This window comes from Cryptomeria japonica, chromosome 4 (assembly GCF_030272615.1).
Source record: "Cryptomeria japonica chromosome 4, Sugi_1.0, whole genome shotgun sequence".
NCBI classification, from domain to species: domain Eukaryota; kingdom Viridiplantae; phylum Streptophyta; class Pinopsida; order Cupressales; family Cupressaceae; genus Cryptomeria; species Cryptomeria japonica.
Genome location: NC_081408.1, coordinates 11,219,748 through 11,237,243, shown reverse-complemented (window position 1 = coordinate 11,237,243; position 17,496 = coordinate 11,219,748). Strand labels below are relative to the sequence as shown.

At 41.2% G+C, this 17,496-nt stretch overlaps 1 protein-coding gene across 1 annotated transcript; it reads left to right on the top strand.

Moving 5' to 3' along the window:
* The first annotated feature begins 5,930 nt into the window (after positions 1 to 5,930).
* LOC131040773 (uncharacterized) lies at positions 5,931 to 6,683 on the top strand. Its single transcript, XM_057973732.2, has 2 exons — positions 5,931 to 6,207; positions 6,337 to 6,683. The coding sequence occupies exons 1-2, from the start codon at positions 5,931 to 5,933 to the stop codon at positions 6,681 to 6,683; spliced, it is 624 nt and encodes a 207-aa protein (XP_057829715.1).
* Positions 6,684 to 17,496: the final 10,813 nt, after the last annotated feature.

The following is a 17,496-nucleotide window of genomic DNA, read 5'->3' as shown; positions in this document are numbered from 1 at the left end:
CGACACCGTCATGTTTTGGCGAGTGCATTTCTGTTTGAAAGGATTTTCTAACTTGCCTTTTCGCGGTTAGTGAAATATTTTCAGTTTATGACAGTATGAAGATCGTTGCAGTCGGAGAGTGAAGTCTTGGGACCGTTTTGCTGGGTGTGATCTTCAGGGCAACATGACATGGTTTTCTGTTCGGGGGTGGTTATGCCTTTTTGGCATGTTTGGAAGCTGTTTCCAGAGCCGCGAGCTCTATTTATGCTTGTTTTTTCCCTGTTAATGGGGGTTCAGAACTTTTCAAGAACAATTAAGTTTGCTTGGTAGGAATTTTGGCCTTTCAAAACTATTACTGTTTTCTGGAGAAGGTTATTCAAATTGTGCTTGCGGCCTTTGTGATACTTCTTTCAGTATGCTTTGATGGTCTTTCCTATGTTGTTCTATTAGAATTCCAATAACTTTGGGAATACATTTATCTAAGATTTTGCCGATTAAACTATGTTTTGCACTTGCTATCTGGTAAATGCACGATGAGTATTTCCTTATGTTGCAAAGAAATTTAATTGTATATTGGTTATGTTCCTGATTCAGACTTGTAGATTGTTGAATGGGCTTAAAAATCATATGTACTTGGGTTTTGTATGCTCATGTCTTTTAAAAAATGCTATGGCGTATTGCCTCAATAGTCTAGATTTACTATTCTTAAAGTTTCCTTCTTTTCCCTTTCCTCCAAACCCATACGGAAGAGCCAGCTTCTCAATCCCAGAGGTTATTCAATGAAACCCGCGCAATTGGTCCCCCGTCACTAAATTTCCCATAAGATTGTTCGTTTCCAAGGTAAAATTTAGAGTCAACAGTTCTTTTTCTGGCATGCCTGGTGGGACAAATTACTTCAAATATATCTCTGAGCTAGTTTATGAGTCATAAGCCTATCACCAAGAGTTAGACAGCTTTAAATCCTCACCTTCTTTTTCCTCCATTGGTGACCGTCCATTCAGCTACAACTTCATCCTCACAGAGTTTTCCCACAGTCATACACGATGTGATGGCACACGTTCCCCCTAGAAATTTTGTGACTTGGGATAATGGTAGCCCTCTCATTCCCCTAGTTCCACCCATGGTTTGGGGAGCCATCCCTGTAGCTACACTTAAGGACGTTTCTAAGTTCACAGGAGAATGTCATAAAACTCCTGGGGAGCATTTGCAAGATGTAGCCACTGTTTGCACTGTCCATGGCATCACTGAACATAATGTAGCCCTAAGATTGCTCGTAGCCTCTTTCAAGGGAAAAGCTTTGGATTGGTTTAGATCGTTAGGGCCCAGCACTATAGAAGATTGGGATCAGCTAGGAGATTGTTTCTTTTAGAGATTCTCAGATAAAGTCGACAGATCGTCCTTGATGCACCAACTCATCACAATAAAGAGGGCTCTGACCGAAGCACTAACTGATTTTAATCTGAGATTTCAATGAACCTGGCAAAGGATACTATTGTCTGCTCGCCTTCCGACGGATATGGCTTCCGTATTCTATCTAAAAGCTTTCAATTCTTACATATCAGTGATGATTCAATCTTTAGGAGGTAATACTCTTCCACAAGCATTTGACATAGCAGTCCAAGCTAAAAATAACCTTATCGATGCTGGGAAGCTATCCACTCGCCCTATAATGCCAGTATTCCCTGAAATATCCACTCAAGTCTTAGAAGAAGCCACTCTTAGTATGTCTGCTCTGCACTCTATGTATTCGTTCCCTACTCCCCAAACCGCCTCTTTGGCTGCTGAAGTTAGCGATATGAAGAATCTCCTAAGATCCTTCTCCAATGAAATTGTCAACCTAAAAAGAGCTCAGGTCTCGCTCGCCAAGCCCCCTTTTCAGCAAAATTTCCAAGGGAATCGACCTTTGTACCAACATACGAATCATCATGCTAATAAACCTCCTCAGCCGAATGGCCAAATAGTCCCAGTCCTCAATTCGTTGTAGGCTATCTACCCAACCATTGGTAGGGAACTAACAGTGGGCCAAAATAACTTGGCGAATGACACCAACTCTTGGTGTTTCCTGTGCAACAATGCTCATACTCCGAGGAATTGCCTAAGAGGGAATTTGTAGCAGAGGGTTGCAGAACAAAGGAATTCAGACATGACGCCGGATGAGTTTGCATATACATCTCCAGGTATGGATAATGCAGCTTTTGTCGCTCAGATGCAAGGGATGTCATTGCAACAAGAAGCAGAGATCGCCCCAGATCATGCACCATGGATGGAAGATGAGCACGTAGTGCTGACCAACAATGCAATCACCCCGAAGGATGGAACCCCTCTCATGCACTCAGATTACAATCTCCACTCTAAAAGGTGTTTGACCGGGGAAAGCACCAGCAGTATGAGAGCAGTGCCCGTGGACAGAACCCCTGAACAACCGGTCACTAATTCTGCCCATCCGAGAAAAGAGTTCATCCCTTATAAGATGAAGGTTCCATGCCTCAGGTGCTAGATGTGGTAGAACAGTTGAAGAAGGCCCCAACTCATGTCTCTCTGTGGATCTCCTGAGTATTCTGAAGCAAAAGAATAGACTAAGAGAGGCGTTGTCTCATGACGGAAAAGACGCAAGTGCGATAACTCCGCAATCTCTTCAGGCTAATAGAATGGGTCTCTGACCCACAACAGGAAAAGCACACTCTCCGACCGTATTGACAAATGAAGGCTCACCCCCTGCTACCCAAGGAGAAGGTAAGCCTAAGCCAAATCCATTCTACCTTACCCTTATAGTTGGAGATAAATTTTTGCATAGCTCCATGATAGATTATGGGGCTAGCACTACCATCATGCCTAAGCAAATCACCGAAGTATTAAACAACAGGTATGACCCTTTGAATAAAGGGGTCATGCAGCTCGATGGGAACAAGGTTTAGATGGTAGGTCTCATCAAAAACCTCCCCCTAACATTATTTGCTTGTCCAAGTGTGATGGCATCTCAAGAAGTAGTGGTCATTGATATCTCACCTGTCTTTGGACTTTGTCTTTCTCAAGATTTTGCCACTAAAATAGGAGGCTATATGTCCCTAGATTGGTCCCATCTCATCCTCCGTACCCAACATAGCGCCAAGCTGAAAATCCTTTCAGAACCCCTTCATGCTGAGCATATAGCCAACCAGGCCTTGATTAATTTTGAACCTACACACACCTCTATATCAAATGATGAATGAAAGGTGGTAGAGCTTTTAGAAGACGAAGAAGTAACGAGAGAAATTTCACCAAAGCAAGAAGTTTTCCTAAATGAATTCATAGATTAGAACCCCTTCTCTAACTACCATGCCACCGGCCTAAGTACCTATTGCATTTTTTGAAGAAAATCAGATCATCCCAAAGCTTACTAAGGATCTATTCTCTGAAGAGCAGTTGTCTTCAGTGCTATGGACCCTACACTTTGACAACGCAAAATGCAAGATGGGCTTCGGAGAGGGAGTTTGTCTTACTCTGCCTTCGGGCGAACAAATCCTAAAGCCTTTCTAGTTGCAGTTCGCATGCTCAAATAATGAAGCGGAGTATGAAGGACTGATTCAAGGTTTGAAAATGGCGGAAAGGATGGGCACTAAAAAGTTGAAAGTCCTTGGTGATTCTGAGCTGGTGGTCCATCAAGTTCGAGGGATGTCTAGTGCCAAGCATGTCCGCATGAGGTCTTACTGCGCTAGAGTGTGGGATCTAATAGAGAGTTTTGATGCTTTCAATATCATAAGCATTCCTCAGAAACTAAATACCACAACGGACCAAATGGCCACCATTGGAGAACAATTTGATCCTGCTATAGACTTCCTCACCAGCTCCCAAGCAATCGGCATGGTTGTCTGCTCGATTATCCCTGATAATGATACTTACTGGCAAGTGTTCGAGAGCGATGAACAGATCGCTCTATTCATCCAAAGCTTGGGAGAATTTGTTGATCAGCTACAACCTAAAATAAAAGAAGCCTACGGGAATCAAGTCATCCAACTGAGATCTAACAAGCTCCCTAACGGTTTGATCACTTTAGAGAATCTGTTTGACCATGAGGATGCCAAAAAAGATAAGTGGAAGCTCACAACGAACAAAGAGGATTATGTTGAAATGTCAGTCGGTAGTGGAAGAGTTCTCAAGGGAGGAAAGGGTGTTTCCTCTGAAGATAGAAAGAAGTTGGCCTGATACTGTGATGAATATGAAGGTGTCATGGCTTGGTCTTATGAGGATTTAAGGGGATACGATCGTAATATCATCCAGCATACCATCGAGCTTGCAGATGAGGCCAAGCCGGTCTGGTAGAAGAAAAGACTGGTTAACCCAAAAACTGAATCTCTCATGGCTCAAGAGTTGAAAAAGCCGGTCGAATCAAGGATCATTTACCCCATAAAACACAGTACATGGGTGTCAAATTTGGTCCCTGTTAGGAAAAAGAATGGAGATATCTGGCTCTGTGTGGATTTTCGAGATCTAAATCGAGCATCTCTCAAAGACCACTATCCTCTACCATCAATGGAACAATTATTGAGCATGGTGGCAGGATAAAAAATGTTCTCAATGCTCGCCAGTTTCTCAGGATATAATCAGGTAAGTGTGAAAGCAGAGGACCAGCACAAGACAACGTTCACCACTAAGTGGGGGACGTTTTTGCGTACCAAAAGATGCCCTTTGGATTGTCAAACGTTGGGGCAACTTTTCAAAGGGCCATGGATTTAGCCTTCAAAGAGCTAATTAATAAGATCATCTTAATATACTTAGATGACCTGACTATGTTTTCCAAGCATCGGGAGGATCATTTTGACCATCTCGAATTAGTCCTCCAAAAATGTCTTGAATTTGGGATTTCCTTAAACCCCCAAAAGTGTATCTTTGGGGTTCCTCAAGGAAAATTACTTGGGCATATAGTTTCAAAAGAGGGTGTTTCCATTGACCCAGACCGAGTCAAAGCCATTAAAGACCTTCCCCTCCCGGTCAACAAAAAGGGAGTCCAATCTTTTTTAGGAAAGGTCAATTTTGTTAGTCGTTTTATTTTTGACTTTGCCGGAATAATAATACCCATCGCCCTCATGTTAAAAAAAGATATACATTTCAAATGGACTACTGAGGCCAAAAAAGCTTTTGATGAAATAAAAAATGCTATCTGCTCCACTCCCATATTGTCTAACTCAAACATGTCAAAGGACATCATAATGTACATTTTTTTCTGGTCAGCATAGCATCGCCATGATCCTAACCCAAAAAAGATGCCCAAAAAGGAGGAGAGCATCCCATAGCTTTCCATTCAAAAACTCTTAAGGATTATGAGGCCCGATACAACTTTGTCGACAAGCAAGCCTTAGCCGCTGTAAAAGGACTAAAGAAATTTAGGCATTTCATTGCCTGTAATAAAACCATGGTGTACGTAGCCCATCCCGCAGTAAGGGAATACATTATGGAGGGTGACATCACTAAAAAAATGGCAAATTGGATCACTAAGATCTTGGAATATAATGTCGATATCAAGCCAACAAAGTTTGTTCGTAGAAGAGGCCTATGTGAATATATAGTGCAAGAATGCGAGCCCCGCGATGATGAAGTGGCCACAGAGGAAACAGTTATGTTTTTGCCTGATGTTCCAAATGATAGCTAGATTGACAAAAGAAAGCACTTTATGAAGACTGGGATTTTTCCCGAAAATCTCCCCCCGGCTAAGAGAAGATTTTACAGACTCCAAAATAGCAGTTTCCGCTTAATAGATGGAACTCTTTTTAAAAGAAATTTTGATGGAGTCCTACTCCATTGTGTAGACTAGAGCCAAGTTGATAAAATCCTACATGAGTTCCACTACGGCTCCTCAGGAGGCCTTTTCTCTGCACCCACAACCACTATCAAGATTACTCAAGCTAGGTATTTTTGGTCGTCCATGTTCAAAGACACACAATTTAGTGAGGGGATGTAAAGAGTGCCAATATTACATGGGATGGAGTAAGAAAGATGCAATGCCACTCAGGCCCATGTTAGTGGAAGAGCCTTTCACTCAATGGGGCCTTGATTTTATCGAAATGATCAACCCCCCAAGTTCAGCCGGACATAAGTGGATCCTGACTGCTACTGATTATTTCACCAGATGGTCTGAAGTTGTTCCTTTATGGAATTCATTAGAAAGCGAGGTGTTGGCTTTCCTAGAGGATCTGACATGCCGATACGGTCCCCCAAAAATTATTATATCAGATAATGTGCACGCATTCACAGGCTCGTGAATTACCCAATTCGCCCTCAGCAAAGGTATTTATCTCAAAAACTCTTCTAACTACTATCCTCAAGGGAATGGACTTGCTGAGTCCACTAACAAAAACTTGATCAGACTTATTAAAAGGATAGGTTCTGAATACAAGAGGGAATGGCATCACCACCTAAGAAGCGCATTATGGGCGGACTGCATAACACCCAAGAAGATTCTAAAGAACTCCCCGTATAAGCTGATATACGGAAAAGATGCACTTTTCCCCATGTCGCTAGAGATCTCGGCGTTGCAATTACTAAAATCAATGGAAGTGGCCGAAAACAGCCCTATGGCTGTAAGATTGGCAGAGATTATGGAGCTAGAAGAAGCAAGGGAGGCAACCTTCATGGCCGTCCAAGACAGACAGGAAGTCGTCAAAAGATGGTTTGACAGTAAAAAGAGCTCTGATCTGGTCTTCACCCTCGGGGACCTTGTATTGAAATAAAACGAGAGGGTGGCGAGGCCTGGTCAGTATGCCAAGTTCGACTGTCTGTGGGAGGGACCTTTCCGCATTATACATTGTAAAGGTTTCAATGCTTTCAAGCTAGAAGACATGAATGGGGACCCCCTCCCAATCCCGGTTAACGGTTTCCACCTCAAACCTTTCCATTAAGTGTTTCATCTCCTTTTAAATGTATATAATGTCTATATTATATTTTTAGTGCCTATTTATCTTATTTATTAGCAAGAATGCAAAAAAGAGAAAACAAAAAAAGGAGGAAATAGTGAAAATCCATTATATTAAAAGCATTTTTGTATTTTCATTACAAAATGAGTAGGCTTTTGGCCTCTCCTTTTTCTACAATCATTTTGTTCAAATCCAAGATGACGATTCATTTCCTCTTCAACAGCTCTCTTTAGTCTTGTTCTCATCAGCGTCAGAGGTTTCCTCTTCTCCTAGCCACTCAAATTCAGAAGCGCTCTCGAGCTCCCCAAGCATGAAAATAACAACCAAGTTTGGTTGCTGATCTGGCATCAAAATTCTCGGGAAGATATAGTCCCTGAGTCCAGTATACCAGTCTATACCTTTCGGGACTGGGACTATCAAATGGACACGCAGAAGAAATTCCGCGGCAAGCTTGGCATGATACCGATGAGAGCACAACGTCATTGTTTTCAGCCTGCTGATGAGCGGTTGCCAAGCTACCTCCTCATTGTGTGTGATGAACCGCTCCAGGTCAGACACCAAAGGAAGCCCTCAGAAGGGGACGTAGTATGCAACTATATTCTCCAGTCCACCCAAGCAATCCTCAGAAAAGAGAGCTTGAGTTAGCTGTGACGCTAGCAACCCAGACTGATCGCAATCCAGCAGAGAGGCTATGAATCGCGAACAGATGTCCGTATTCACTCGGTATCGGTCTGGGTTACCAATAAAATCCTCTCCAAGTATCCATTTGATGGCGGCTATTATTAAAGGATTCTTCCTACACATCATCCCCTGCAACCTCCGGTTAGAGATATTTCCCAAGAAAGTGACCTGCGCTTTGTTGCTGACGGGCCTAACTAGAGTATCCATTTGTAGCATCGTAAATTGTACGCACTTGCTAGGGTGGTACAATTTCACACCTAGTTTAGCACCCGCCTTGGCGCATTTTGCATTTTGCATTACATTTCCCCTTTAGCACTTAATTAATCAAATTAATTAGGTCTAAGGTTCTATTTTATCATCTCCCATATCATAAAGTTGGGCCCTTTTCATTAAAGTGTGCCCCTTTCATTTTATTCTTCCAATACATCATTTAATCAAAAACCCTAATTAGGTCCTATTTTGAACTTGGGGGCTTGATTTCGGGGGTCAAAACATCTCGAAATCACCTGTAACTTCGGGATTCTCTCTAAAATCATCATATCCGATGGCCCTGAAAATTTGGTGAAAAGTTGTCGGGACCATGGCGCCCGGAGAGGACCATGGCACCCAGAGTGCACATGGTCCTGGACATTTTTCCCAAAATTTTAGGAGCGCGATCCAATCATAAAATAAAGCTTAACCCCAAGAAATTGGCGGGAGATTCAATCTCTAGGTCGGCCAAAAGATGAAATTACGACCTAGGGTTTCATATATAAGAGCTCTCTTTCTTCATTGGAAAGGATGCGAAATTTTGTTTTCAGGGACCTTCTATGCAGCGAAAGAGGAGATCTTTGAAGACTTCAACAACATTCAACATCCATCCACCAAGCATTCATCAATTTCATTCATACATTTAGGGCTTTGAAGACATTAAAGAGCAATAAGAGATTACCGACTGAAGATTGGCTTGTACCCCTCCCTTGGGGTTGGGTATGATTTCATGTTGTTTTCATGTCTTTGCATAAGCTTCAATATATCACTTATTCATGCTTTAGATCACTTTGCATCTTGATTTAGAGCATTTACATTATCATTTACAAGCAATTAGGGTTTACTTTCTAGGTTGCTCTAGTTTGCTTAATTTCATTTTAGGATCTTGCACACACACAAGGTCTACACACACATTACTTTTACAATACAACTTGGCTATTCGTGGAGGTGGAAATCACCGAAGCGGGGGTTTGACTAAGGCAAAACCCTATATAGCCGCCCACCATACCCTTTTCAGATATAAGTGCAAGTTTCGGGACTTGGACGACGCCGCAGGTTGCAGATCCGGGAGAAGCAGACTGAGACCGACCTTCCTACCAAATTTCAGAGCAAAAGACCAGGACAGGGGCGTGGGGCGCCCTGGTCCCTGGGACAGGGGCGCTGGGCGCCCTGGTCCTCCTGACAGACAACATTTTCAGCACTTTTTGACAGCTTTCTAGGTTGCAAAACAGCACTTTCCGGAGCAGTTCAGGGGCAGAATCAGGACAGTGGCGCCCACGCCCCCGTCCCGAACATTTTCACTCAGATTTTGACTTCGGGTACGCATTTGCATTCTTGTCTTGTCCTTGTGTTTACAGCTTTCCATTGTTTAAGTTCAATTCTGTAATCTCGTTATTGGTTCATACTTGCACTTTGGGGTTAGGGATTGAACTTGCATCATTTTATCTTTCAATTACAACAAAGGAATAGAAATCCTAATAGGTAGCCCGTGGCTCTCTCTTCCACAAAAAGAAGTAGCCAATTGTGTGATACCTCTAGGCTCTTTCGTATTCCACAAATGTGTGATTGAAAGTGAGATTAGGGCATGTTTGCTTAGTGTCACTTTTTCTCCTACACACCATTACTACAGAAGCTTCACCGTTAAAGCTTGCAATGTGGTAAAAGAATGTTTGAAAAGACATATTTATAGCAGAATTTCAGTAGAAAAATATTGAATGCTCAAAGTGCATGCCTTCCCAAATCCCAATGTTTCTGTCATATCTCCATTAATTCGCGTCATGCGAATGGGATTGTTCTCAGAATACCGATGTCCTGCCAGTTACCTCGAGAGGGAGGTTGATATGAGCAAAGAGCCACGTGTATGTATAGTTACATCACATTTTAAATACCAAGTTCCGTCGGACTATTTTAGCCCACGCGAACTTTATTATTGGTTGATCCTCTCGATCAAAGAAAAGATTTGCCTGAAGGAATTTTCTTCGAGTAATGGCAGACTAGCCAAAGGCATTCTTGGGAAGCGGGAATGGTGATGCCCTTCATTCACGAAAGTTTATTGCAGCAACAATTTGAGCTGGTGCGCATGTAAGCAGGGACTTGCCATTCAACATTCTCTTTTACAAAAATCCAGGCACGTTTTTGCATTTAAGGCTTGAAGCTCTTCCCTCTTATCTATCCATTTTGAAAAGCGAAAGAAAAGAAGATGAGCAAGTTTTATCTCCCGATTTTAGAATTTTTCCAGCAAGGAAATGAAGTTTTTTGCCCATAATGGATTCCAAGGCTGTGTCTGCAAGTGTTGTTCCTGGAGGTTTCTAGGTTAATGTTTTCAGGGAGCTATCCTATTCTGCACATGTCATCCCTCTAAAGAAGGAGAATCCAAAAATGAAGGCTAAAGCGACAAATCAGAATGCGTTCGCTGTTCTAGACTCCTTGGAAAATATTTTCAAACCTGAGGTTTGTAAGCAGCCCAAGAATCTCAGAGAGGCTGCTTGCTCGAGGATGCTTCATCATAGAGCTAACTCCCAATCCGTGGCAGTATGTTTCTAGAATAGTGGTGCTCCCCAATGCTTGGTTCCCGCAGTCCTGTACTGTCTTGAGCTCGTAGTAGCTTGCATGGAGGTTTTTGATCCCATCTCATGCTCTGTCAATAGCTCCCTCCTGAGATTGGTCATATCTCTAGAAGCCATTAGGGAGATGATGTGCTGTCCGATTTTCGAAGCAACAGAGGTTTTCTTAGAAAGCTCAATGGAGGAGTTCTGGAGCACCAAGAGAGATGCTTTGACTTTCTGTCAAAGCACTGTCAATCAAAGTTCATCTATTGGACTTCCGAAGTTCCCTTTGTCCTACAGTGATCTAAGAGAAGATGACCTCAAGGATATCTCTTCTACCCTGGCATGGCTGTGTGGTCATGACAACGACCGGGATATCACAACCTCCATGATGGGTTTTCTCTTCAAATGTAAGAAGCAAAGGGAACTGTTTCACTTTGACTTCTCTGTGACTATTGTCAGGGCCATTATTAAGCAATTATCTAAGTTCTAGTAGTTGTGGCGCTTCAGATTCTCTTCAGTATTGGTGCACCTTTTTTTGCACCAAAATGAGGCTTTCTTCAGGCAGTTCATGCGCTTGGCCACTTACGATGAATCTGGAAATGTAATGTCGGTGTCCTGTTGGACACCTCTGTTGTTGGTCTCCTATGATTCATATCAGTTTTCAGATCTATTCATGAATCCCGTGCTCAAAGACCTTGGAGTGATCCCCAATGAGCCATTAGCCCGTTTCTCCCAAGTCCAGATGAATTGGATGCAAAATGAGCGCCCTTCTTGCGACTGGTTCATGGGCCCTAATTTTTCTTTCATCCGGGTGAATGGGTTCTTTGAAGAACCTTTCCAGCTGCCCACTTACGTAACTGATCAAACCTTGGCTCTCAAGATTGCTAGGTAGTTGGTGAGGATCAAGGGAGCTAGTGGAGTGGGAAAGCATGATACCTCTATCACCGAAGATAACAAGGCCATTGGCCCAATCACTCTAGTGAGAAGGAAAATTGCATAAGAGACTTGCCGTCAAAAATGGCACAACTTGGTTTTGTAGTGATTGATGACTCTTGGAGCTATGACCCTGACGGTTGCTTAAGCAAAAGAAAGAATGTTGTCAGGCATGAGCCTCAAAATTCATGGGCAGAGCGCACGAACCCTCGGGTTGATGACTCGAACCTGTTTGTGGGCCTTGATGATTTTCCTGTCTTAAGACGCCCCCAATGTCTAAAGTTCTATTCCCCCTTGCAGAAATTCATCCCTGCAAAGCCTATCCCTTGGGTGTTGTTGGAAAATATGAAGACTTTAGTTTGGTCCAAAAAGAAAAGGGAAGTTTTTTGGGTCTATTGACAAGAGGTAAATCAGCTTAGAGCTAGCATTGGAAATGCCCCCCTAGATGAACATTTTGAACAAGAATGGTGTAAGGTAAATAAATCTGATGATGAGACAGGTGGTAGTTCCTCATGCGGAGACTCGTCTCTTGAGGTTGCTGCACGACAGGAGGTAGAGGTTATAAATATTGAAAGGTAGGATCCAGAACCACAAATTCTCCTTCCTTTGGATAGCGCAGCTCACAAACCTCAGTCACAGGCTAGTAAAAGGTAGTCTGAGAAGCAATCCCATGAAAGCTCTCCAAAGAAGAGGCAACATCCTAGCACGTCAGGAGGGAGCCCGCCCTCTCAGATTCTAGAAACATCCTCAGATCTTCAGCGGCTGTCGCCTTTCGCTATTCAAGTATGCCCCTTTTTTCCTTCATCTCTGGCTCATGATATTTCTTTGATTGTCCCCATGACAACAATGCAGACCTCAGTCCCTACCGCTCTCACTTTAGCCCCGACGGGTACGCCGGTTGATCCCCAAAATGTTCTCCCATGGGCCTTTGTCCCTTTCCTTGCCACGACTTTCATATCCGCAACATTTCCCTTGCCAACATCAGAAACATCCCCTGTGTCGCGTAGGCTAGGTTTTGGAGAATCCTCTTGTCAGGTTATGGGAGTAGCATCCTCAAGCCCTTTCCCGTTAGGAGCTCCCCCCTTTGTCCCGTTATTTTCCCTGTTGGCTCTAGCCCATCCCATCCAAACTGCTTTTGTTGGGCCCATTTCTCAATTCCCCTTTGTAGTTCCTCCTAGTGCAGCTTTTGCAAGTCAAGCTATCGATAATCCAAATGAGTTCCAGTAGCAGGTTGCTTATGATAGAACTGCTCGCCTTGGTAAGATGAGCAAGCCAAAGGAAAAGGAAGGTGCTCGTCCAGCCCGCCCTCATTTGCAAACACATTTTAGTGAGAAAAAGGATTGCCTCTACTTAGCAAATCTTTTTCTCAAGGTTGACAAGCCAGAATCTCAGATGAGACCAAATGATTACACACTACAGGGTATCGACGTTAGTCTTTGAAGTGCCATGACATCTGACAAAGTAGAGATGATGGAGGAGACGTCAAAAGCCATATCCATAGATTTTATCAAGAAGAGTCATCATCTGGAAAAGCTCCAAGTGGAGAATGCTAGTCTCCAAGATTCCCTCACACAGCAAAGGAAGGAAGATAAAGCCCGGAGCTCAAAAATCAATCGTCTGCAAAGCCTACTAGCTCAGGCTAATTCAGAAAAAGGGAAGTTGCAGTTGGCCTTCAACAATGTGAGCTCTCAACTAAAAGGCCAAGAGGCGACAAGGAATGTGGCTCTGAAGGAATTGCAAGAGAAGGATGCAGAGATACAACAATTACAGGCAACCTCTAGGGATGTTACTCAAGTCCAAATACAGCTGCGTGAAGAAAACCTTCTAAAAGAGGATTATGCCCGTCAACTGAGTGAGGCCCAAGCATCATTGTCTGAAGAAAAGACAAATTTTGAAGCAAAGCTGAAAGTGAGAGAGGCTATTCTTGGACAATCCGATGAGCGCATTTCAGAGTTGGAGACTCTTTTGCGGCATGAACAAGATCATACATTGCAGTTGCAACAAGCTGTCCAAGATGAAGAGGCAAAGATCCTTACTTTGGAGAATCAAGTGGCCATTGAACAAAGCAAATACAGTTGGCTCCAGCAGAAGATGGTTGTGAAGGATGATGAAATTTCACATTTGCTGAGCATTCCACCTCCGGAGTAGGTTTCCCAAGATTTTTCTACTATGTTGACAAAGTGGTATGTTTCTCATTGGGAAGAGGTAAAACAGTACTGCCCTTTGCTGCAGCCTATGCTAAGATTCCTTAGTGAAGCGCAATCCCTCTGTTTCGAGGCCAATGCCCTCATTAGCAGTTCCATGCTTGTCATCGGTCCTAAGTTCCCGATAGCCCAGGATCTTATTCAGTTGCTGTATTCTGCTTAGGATGAAGAATTAAGGGAGAAGGGGATTGTTGACCATCGGCAATTGATTAGAAAGATGAATGTTTTCATCAACCGGCACAGGGTAATCATGTAGGATTCAGTAGCAGTTGCACCCTTACAGTTTTCAGCTCCAAACATCAAGTGACGTTTTGAGAGGTTTGTTTCATTGGGTCTGCCTTCTCCATTTCTTGCGGATGATATTGTGTTAGGGATTGAGCAAATATTAAGCCAGGTTGAGCATTTGCAACAAGATAGAGCTTTCCTGCAGCACCTAGGCAATCCTATTTTGGCGACCGAGGTGGAGTGTCTTTTACACCCTCTGGCCCAACTCTCTGCTCTCCTGAAGTAGGTCCAGGATGAACTTGCACCCTTACCTTTTGATGAAGTGATTTGCTTGGATCAGCATTTCCAGAATTTAGAGGCGCAGGTTACACTCTCTGAGGATGAATGGTTGCCTTTGGAGCAAGCCTTCGATCTACTCCATCCCGTTTTGGCATGAAGTCTTGTCTACGAGCCAACAGTTTTGGGTTCTCATATTCCACAGGCAGAATTTCCCCTTTAGTCACCAAGAAATGTTCACATTAAAAACCTCGTGACTAAGGTTTCCGACTGGGTTGCTTTTTTCACCTTTTTAGTTTTCCAGCAATGCAGGGCGTACAAGACAATTGTCAGCTCGGCATTACTCCCTCGGTCGGTATTTGGCATTTAGTTTTTGAAGTAGCGTGATGGTGAGAAATGGAAAGACGTGCTGACTGGGTTTCTTTTCGGGGCCCACCTTTTAGCGCAGTAAGAAAATGGTTACCCGACACCGTCATGTTTTGGCGAGTGCATTTCTATTTTAAAGGATTTTCTAACTTGCCTTTCTGCGGTTAGTGAATTTTTTTTGATTTATGACAGTATGAAGATCGTTGCAGGCAAGGAGTGAAGTCTTGGGACCGTTTTGCTGGGTGTGATCTTCAAGGCGACACGGCATGGTTTTCTGTTCGGATGTGGTTATGCCTTTTTGGCATGTTATGGAGCTATTTCCAGAGCCGCGGGCTCTATTTATGCTTGTTTTTTCCTTGTTAGTGGGGGTTCAGAACTTTTCAAGAACAATTAAGTTTGCTTGGTAGGAATTTTGGCCTTTTAAAACTATTACTATTTTCTGGAGAAGGTTATTCAAATTGTGCCTGCTGCCTTTGTGATACTTCTTTCAATATGCTTTGATGGTCTTTTCTGTGTTGTTCTATTAAAATTCCAATAACTTTGGGAATACATTTATCTAAGATTTTGTCAATTAAACTATGTTTTGCACTTGTTATTTGGTAAATGCATGATGAGTATGTCTTTATGTTGCAAAGAAATTTAATTGTATCTTGGTTATGTTCCTGATTCAAACTTGTAAATTGTTGAATGGGGTTAAAAATCATATGTACTTGGGTTTTGTATGCTAATGTGTTTTAAAAAATGCTCTGGCGTATTGCCTCAATAGTCTAGATTTACTGATCTTAAAGTTTCCTTCTTTTCCCTTTCCTCCAAACCCATAAGGAAGAGTCGGCTTCTCAATCCCGTAGGTTATTCAGTGAAACCTACGCAATTGGTCACCCCATCACTGAATTTCCCATAAGGTTGTTCGTTTCCAAGGTAAAATTTAGAGTCAACAATAAATATTAAATATTTATTTAGGAAGATGTCATATTTATACATCTACACATTATATCTACTAGATATTCGAATCATGATATACAGTTTTGATGGGAGAATAGCCAATTGTTATTTTTGGAGCTAGCACCATTCTTTAGGGTTTACTACCAATGCTTCCATGTAGATCATGTGAAATCCATTATCCCTTCCACTTTGAATATTTCCATTATGTGATTCGGTGCATTAGGAGGGACGCTTGGTTCATTGAATTCATATTGGGAAGTAGGCATTGTGTTCTTAAATTTCCATTAAAACTTTGTTATTCGATTACTCGCCTCACCCCCTGGTAAAGTGTGTCTCTTCTGATAAAGCAAGCGAGTTAGTATTCTTCGATTGCATTATGATTAAATAAAGACAGATCTTAATTAAATAATATACAACTAAGCATGAATAGTTTTCAAAGAAGTGGTTGGTAAAATGAAGCGAAGCATTACAGGAATTAACAGATTTCTAATCACATGCTATATATGTTTCAGTTGAATAGGCAATCTATATATTTGCTGAGAATTGTGACAAGCAAGCAAGCAGAGTTGTGTCCCAGCAGAGCCCTCTATGAATTTTCCCTTTTCCCAATTTTAATTTTTGGCTGTTTAAAAAAATGTTTGGGATCAACTACCTAATTTGATTAGATTCCAACATTCTAGGTCTCTTTGCTAGACCCATCTTAGGATGTTTGTTTTAATGCAAATACAAAATCAAATAATATTTTTAATTAACAGATTTGATTTTGGTAGAGATTTCAAATTGTTTACAAAATTGATTTTGTGCCAAATTGTTGCTTAGGGAAGTCCCTCTTAAAGCAGTCCATTCCCATTTATTTGTGATCAATGTGGTTTTTATAAAGTTTGTATTGATGGAATGAGTCGATATTAGGGGCCCCACCATGCATATTATGCTTAGCTATTGCATTGTATTAGTATACTATGCTTGGTTTTGGCAAGAAATTAGGATTTTATGGTTATGTAATAAATTTATTTCCTTCATGCTTTTTCATTCTAAGATGTTTAATGCAATTAAAATAAATGGGAGAATTTCTCTAATACAATCATTATCATGCGAATAAGACAAGGAAAGATAACCATATATCATAATGTTTGTTCAGAGCTTTATTGTGGAGAAATTATTTGAAGAATGCTTCTAAATGAAAAGTTTTTCATAATTATTTGAAGTTTAGATTCTTTTTATTTTTGAAGTGACAATATGTAAAAATTAGGTTTCAATTTAAGATATCTATTGGCGTACTTTACCTATATTTCTCTAAAGATAGGTATACTAGTAAATTAAAATATTAATTATACTGAGAGGCATCTACAATGATATCAAAATGTTTGTAAGCAAAAATCCATTTTGAAACAATTTGACATGCAAATGATCATCTTTTCTAGAGGTGTTATTTTATTACTCCAAATAAAATAGAACCCTTGCCACTTGTCTCCAACAACTTTTTGCATGCAAGACTTTAATGGATTTCTATGCTTGATGTTTAGTATTTTAAAAGAACATTTATTTTAGATGATTTTTCGATTATAAGATATCTCTTGGCATATTTTACATATATTTTTAAAATATAAGTATACTAGTTGCATTTATTTATAATACATTTTTAAGATTTATTAATAACTTAATGTGAAAGAATGGCCAGATAGACAATCAAATTTCAAGCCTAATTCCAATCCATATGAGTTGCTCCTTGTTTTTCACGCCTCTTAACTGTGTAAGACAAGTGAAGGCTGGCCAAATAGACAATCAAATTTACATATATTTTTAAAATATAAGTATACTAGTTGCATTTATTTATAATACATTTTTAAGATTTATTAATAGCTTAAAGTGAAAGAATGGCCAGTTGACAATCAAATTCCAAGCCTAATTCCAATCCATATGAGTTGCTCCTTGTTTTTCCGGCCTCTTAGCTATGTAAGACTGTAAGTGAACGCTGGCCAGATAGACAATCAAATTTACATATATTTTAAAAATGTAAGTATACTAGTTACATTTATTTATAATACATTTTTAAGATTTATTAATAACTTAAAGTGAAAGAATGGCCAGATAGACAAACAAATTCCAAGCCTAATTCCAATTCATATGAGTTGCTCCTTGTTTTTCGTGCCTCTTAACTGTGTAAGATTGTAAGTGAAGGCTGGCCAGATAGACAATCAAATTTAC

What these genes read in the sequence shown, in the direction of transcription:
- LOC131040773 (XM_057973732.2), top strand. Translation starts at nt 5,931, where the DNA reads ATGGGATGGAGTAAGAAAGATGCAATGCCACTCAGGCCCATGTTAGTG. An exon ending in TAATGTGCACGCATTCACAG is followed by an intron (nt 6,208 to 6,336) that starts GCTCGTGAATTA and finishes TTAAAAGGATAG; the next exon opens with GTTCTGAATACAAGAGGGAA.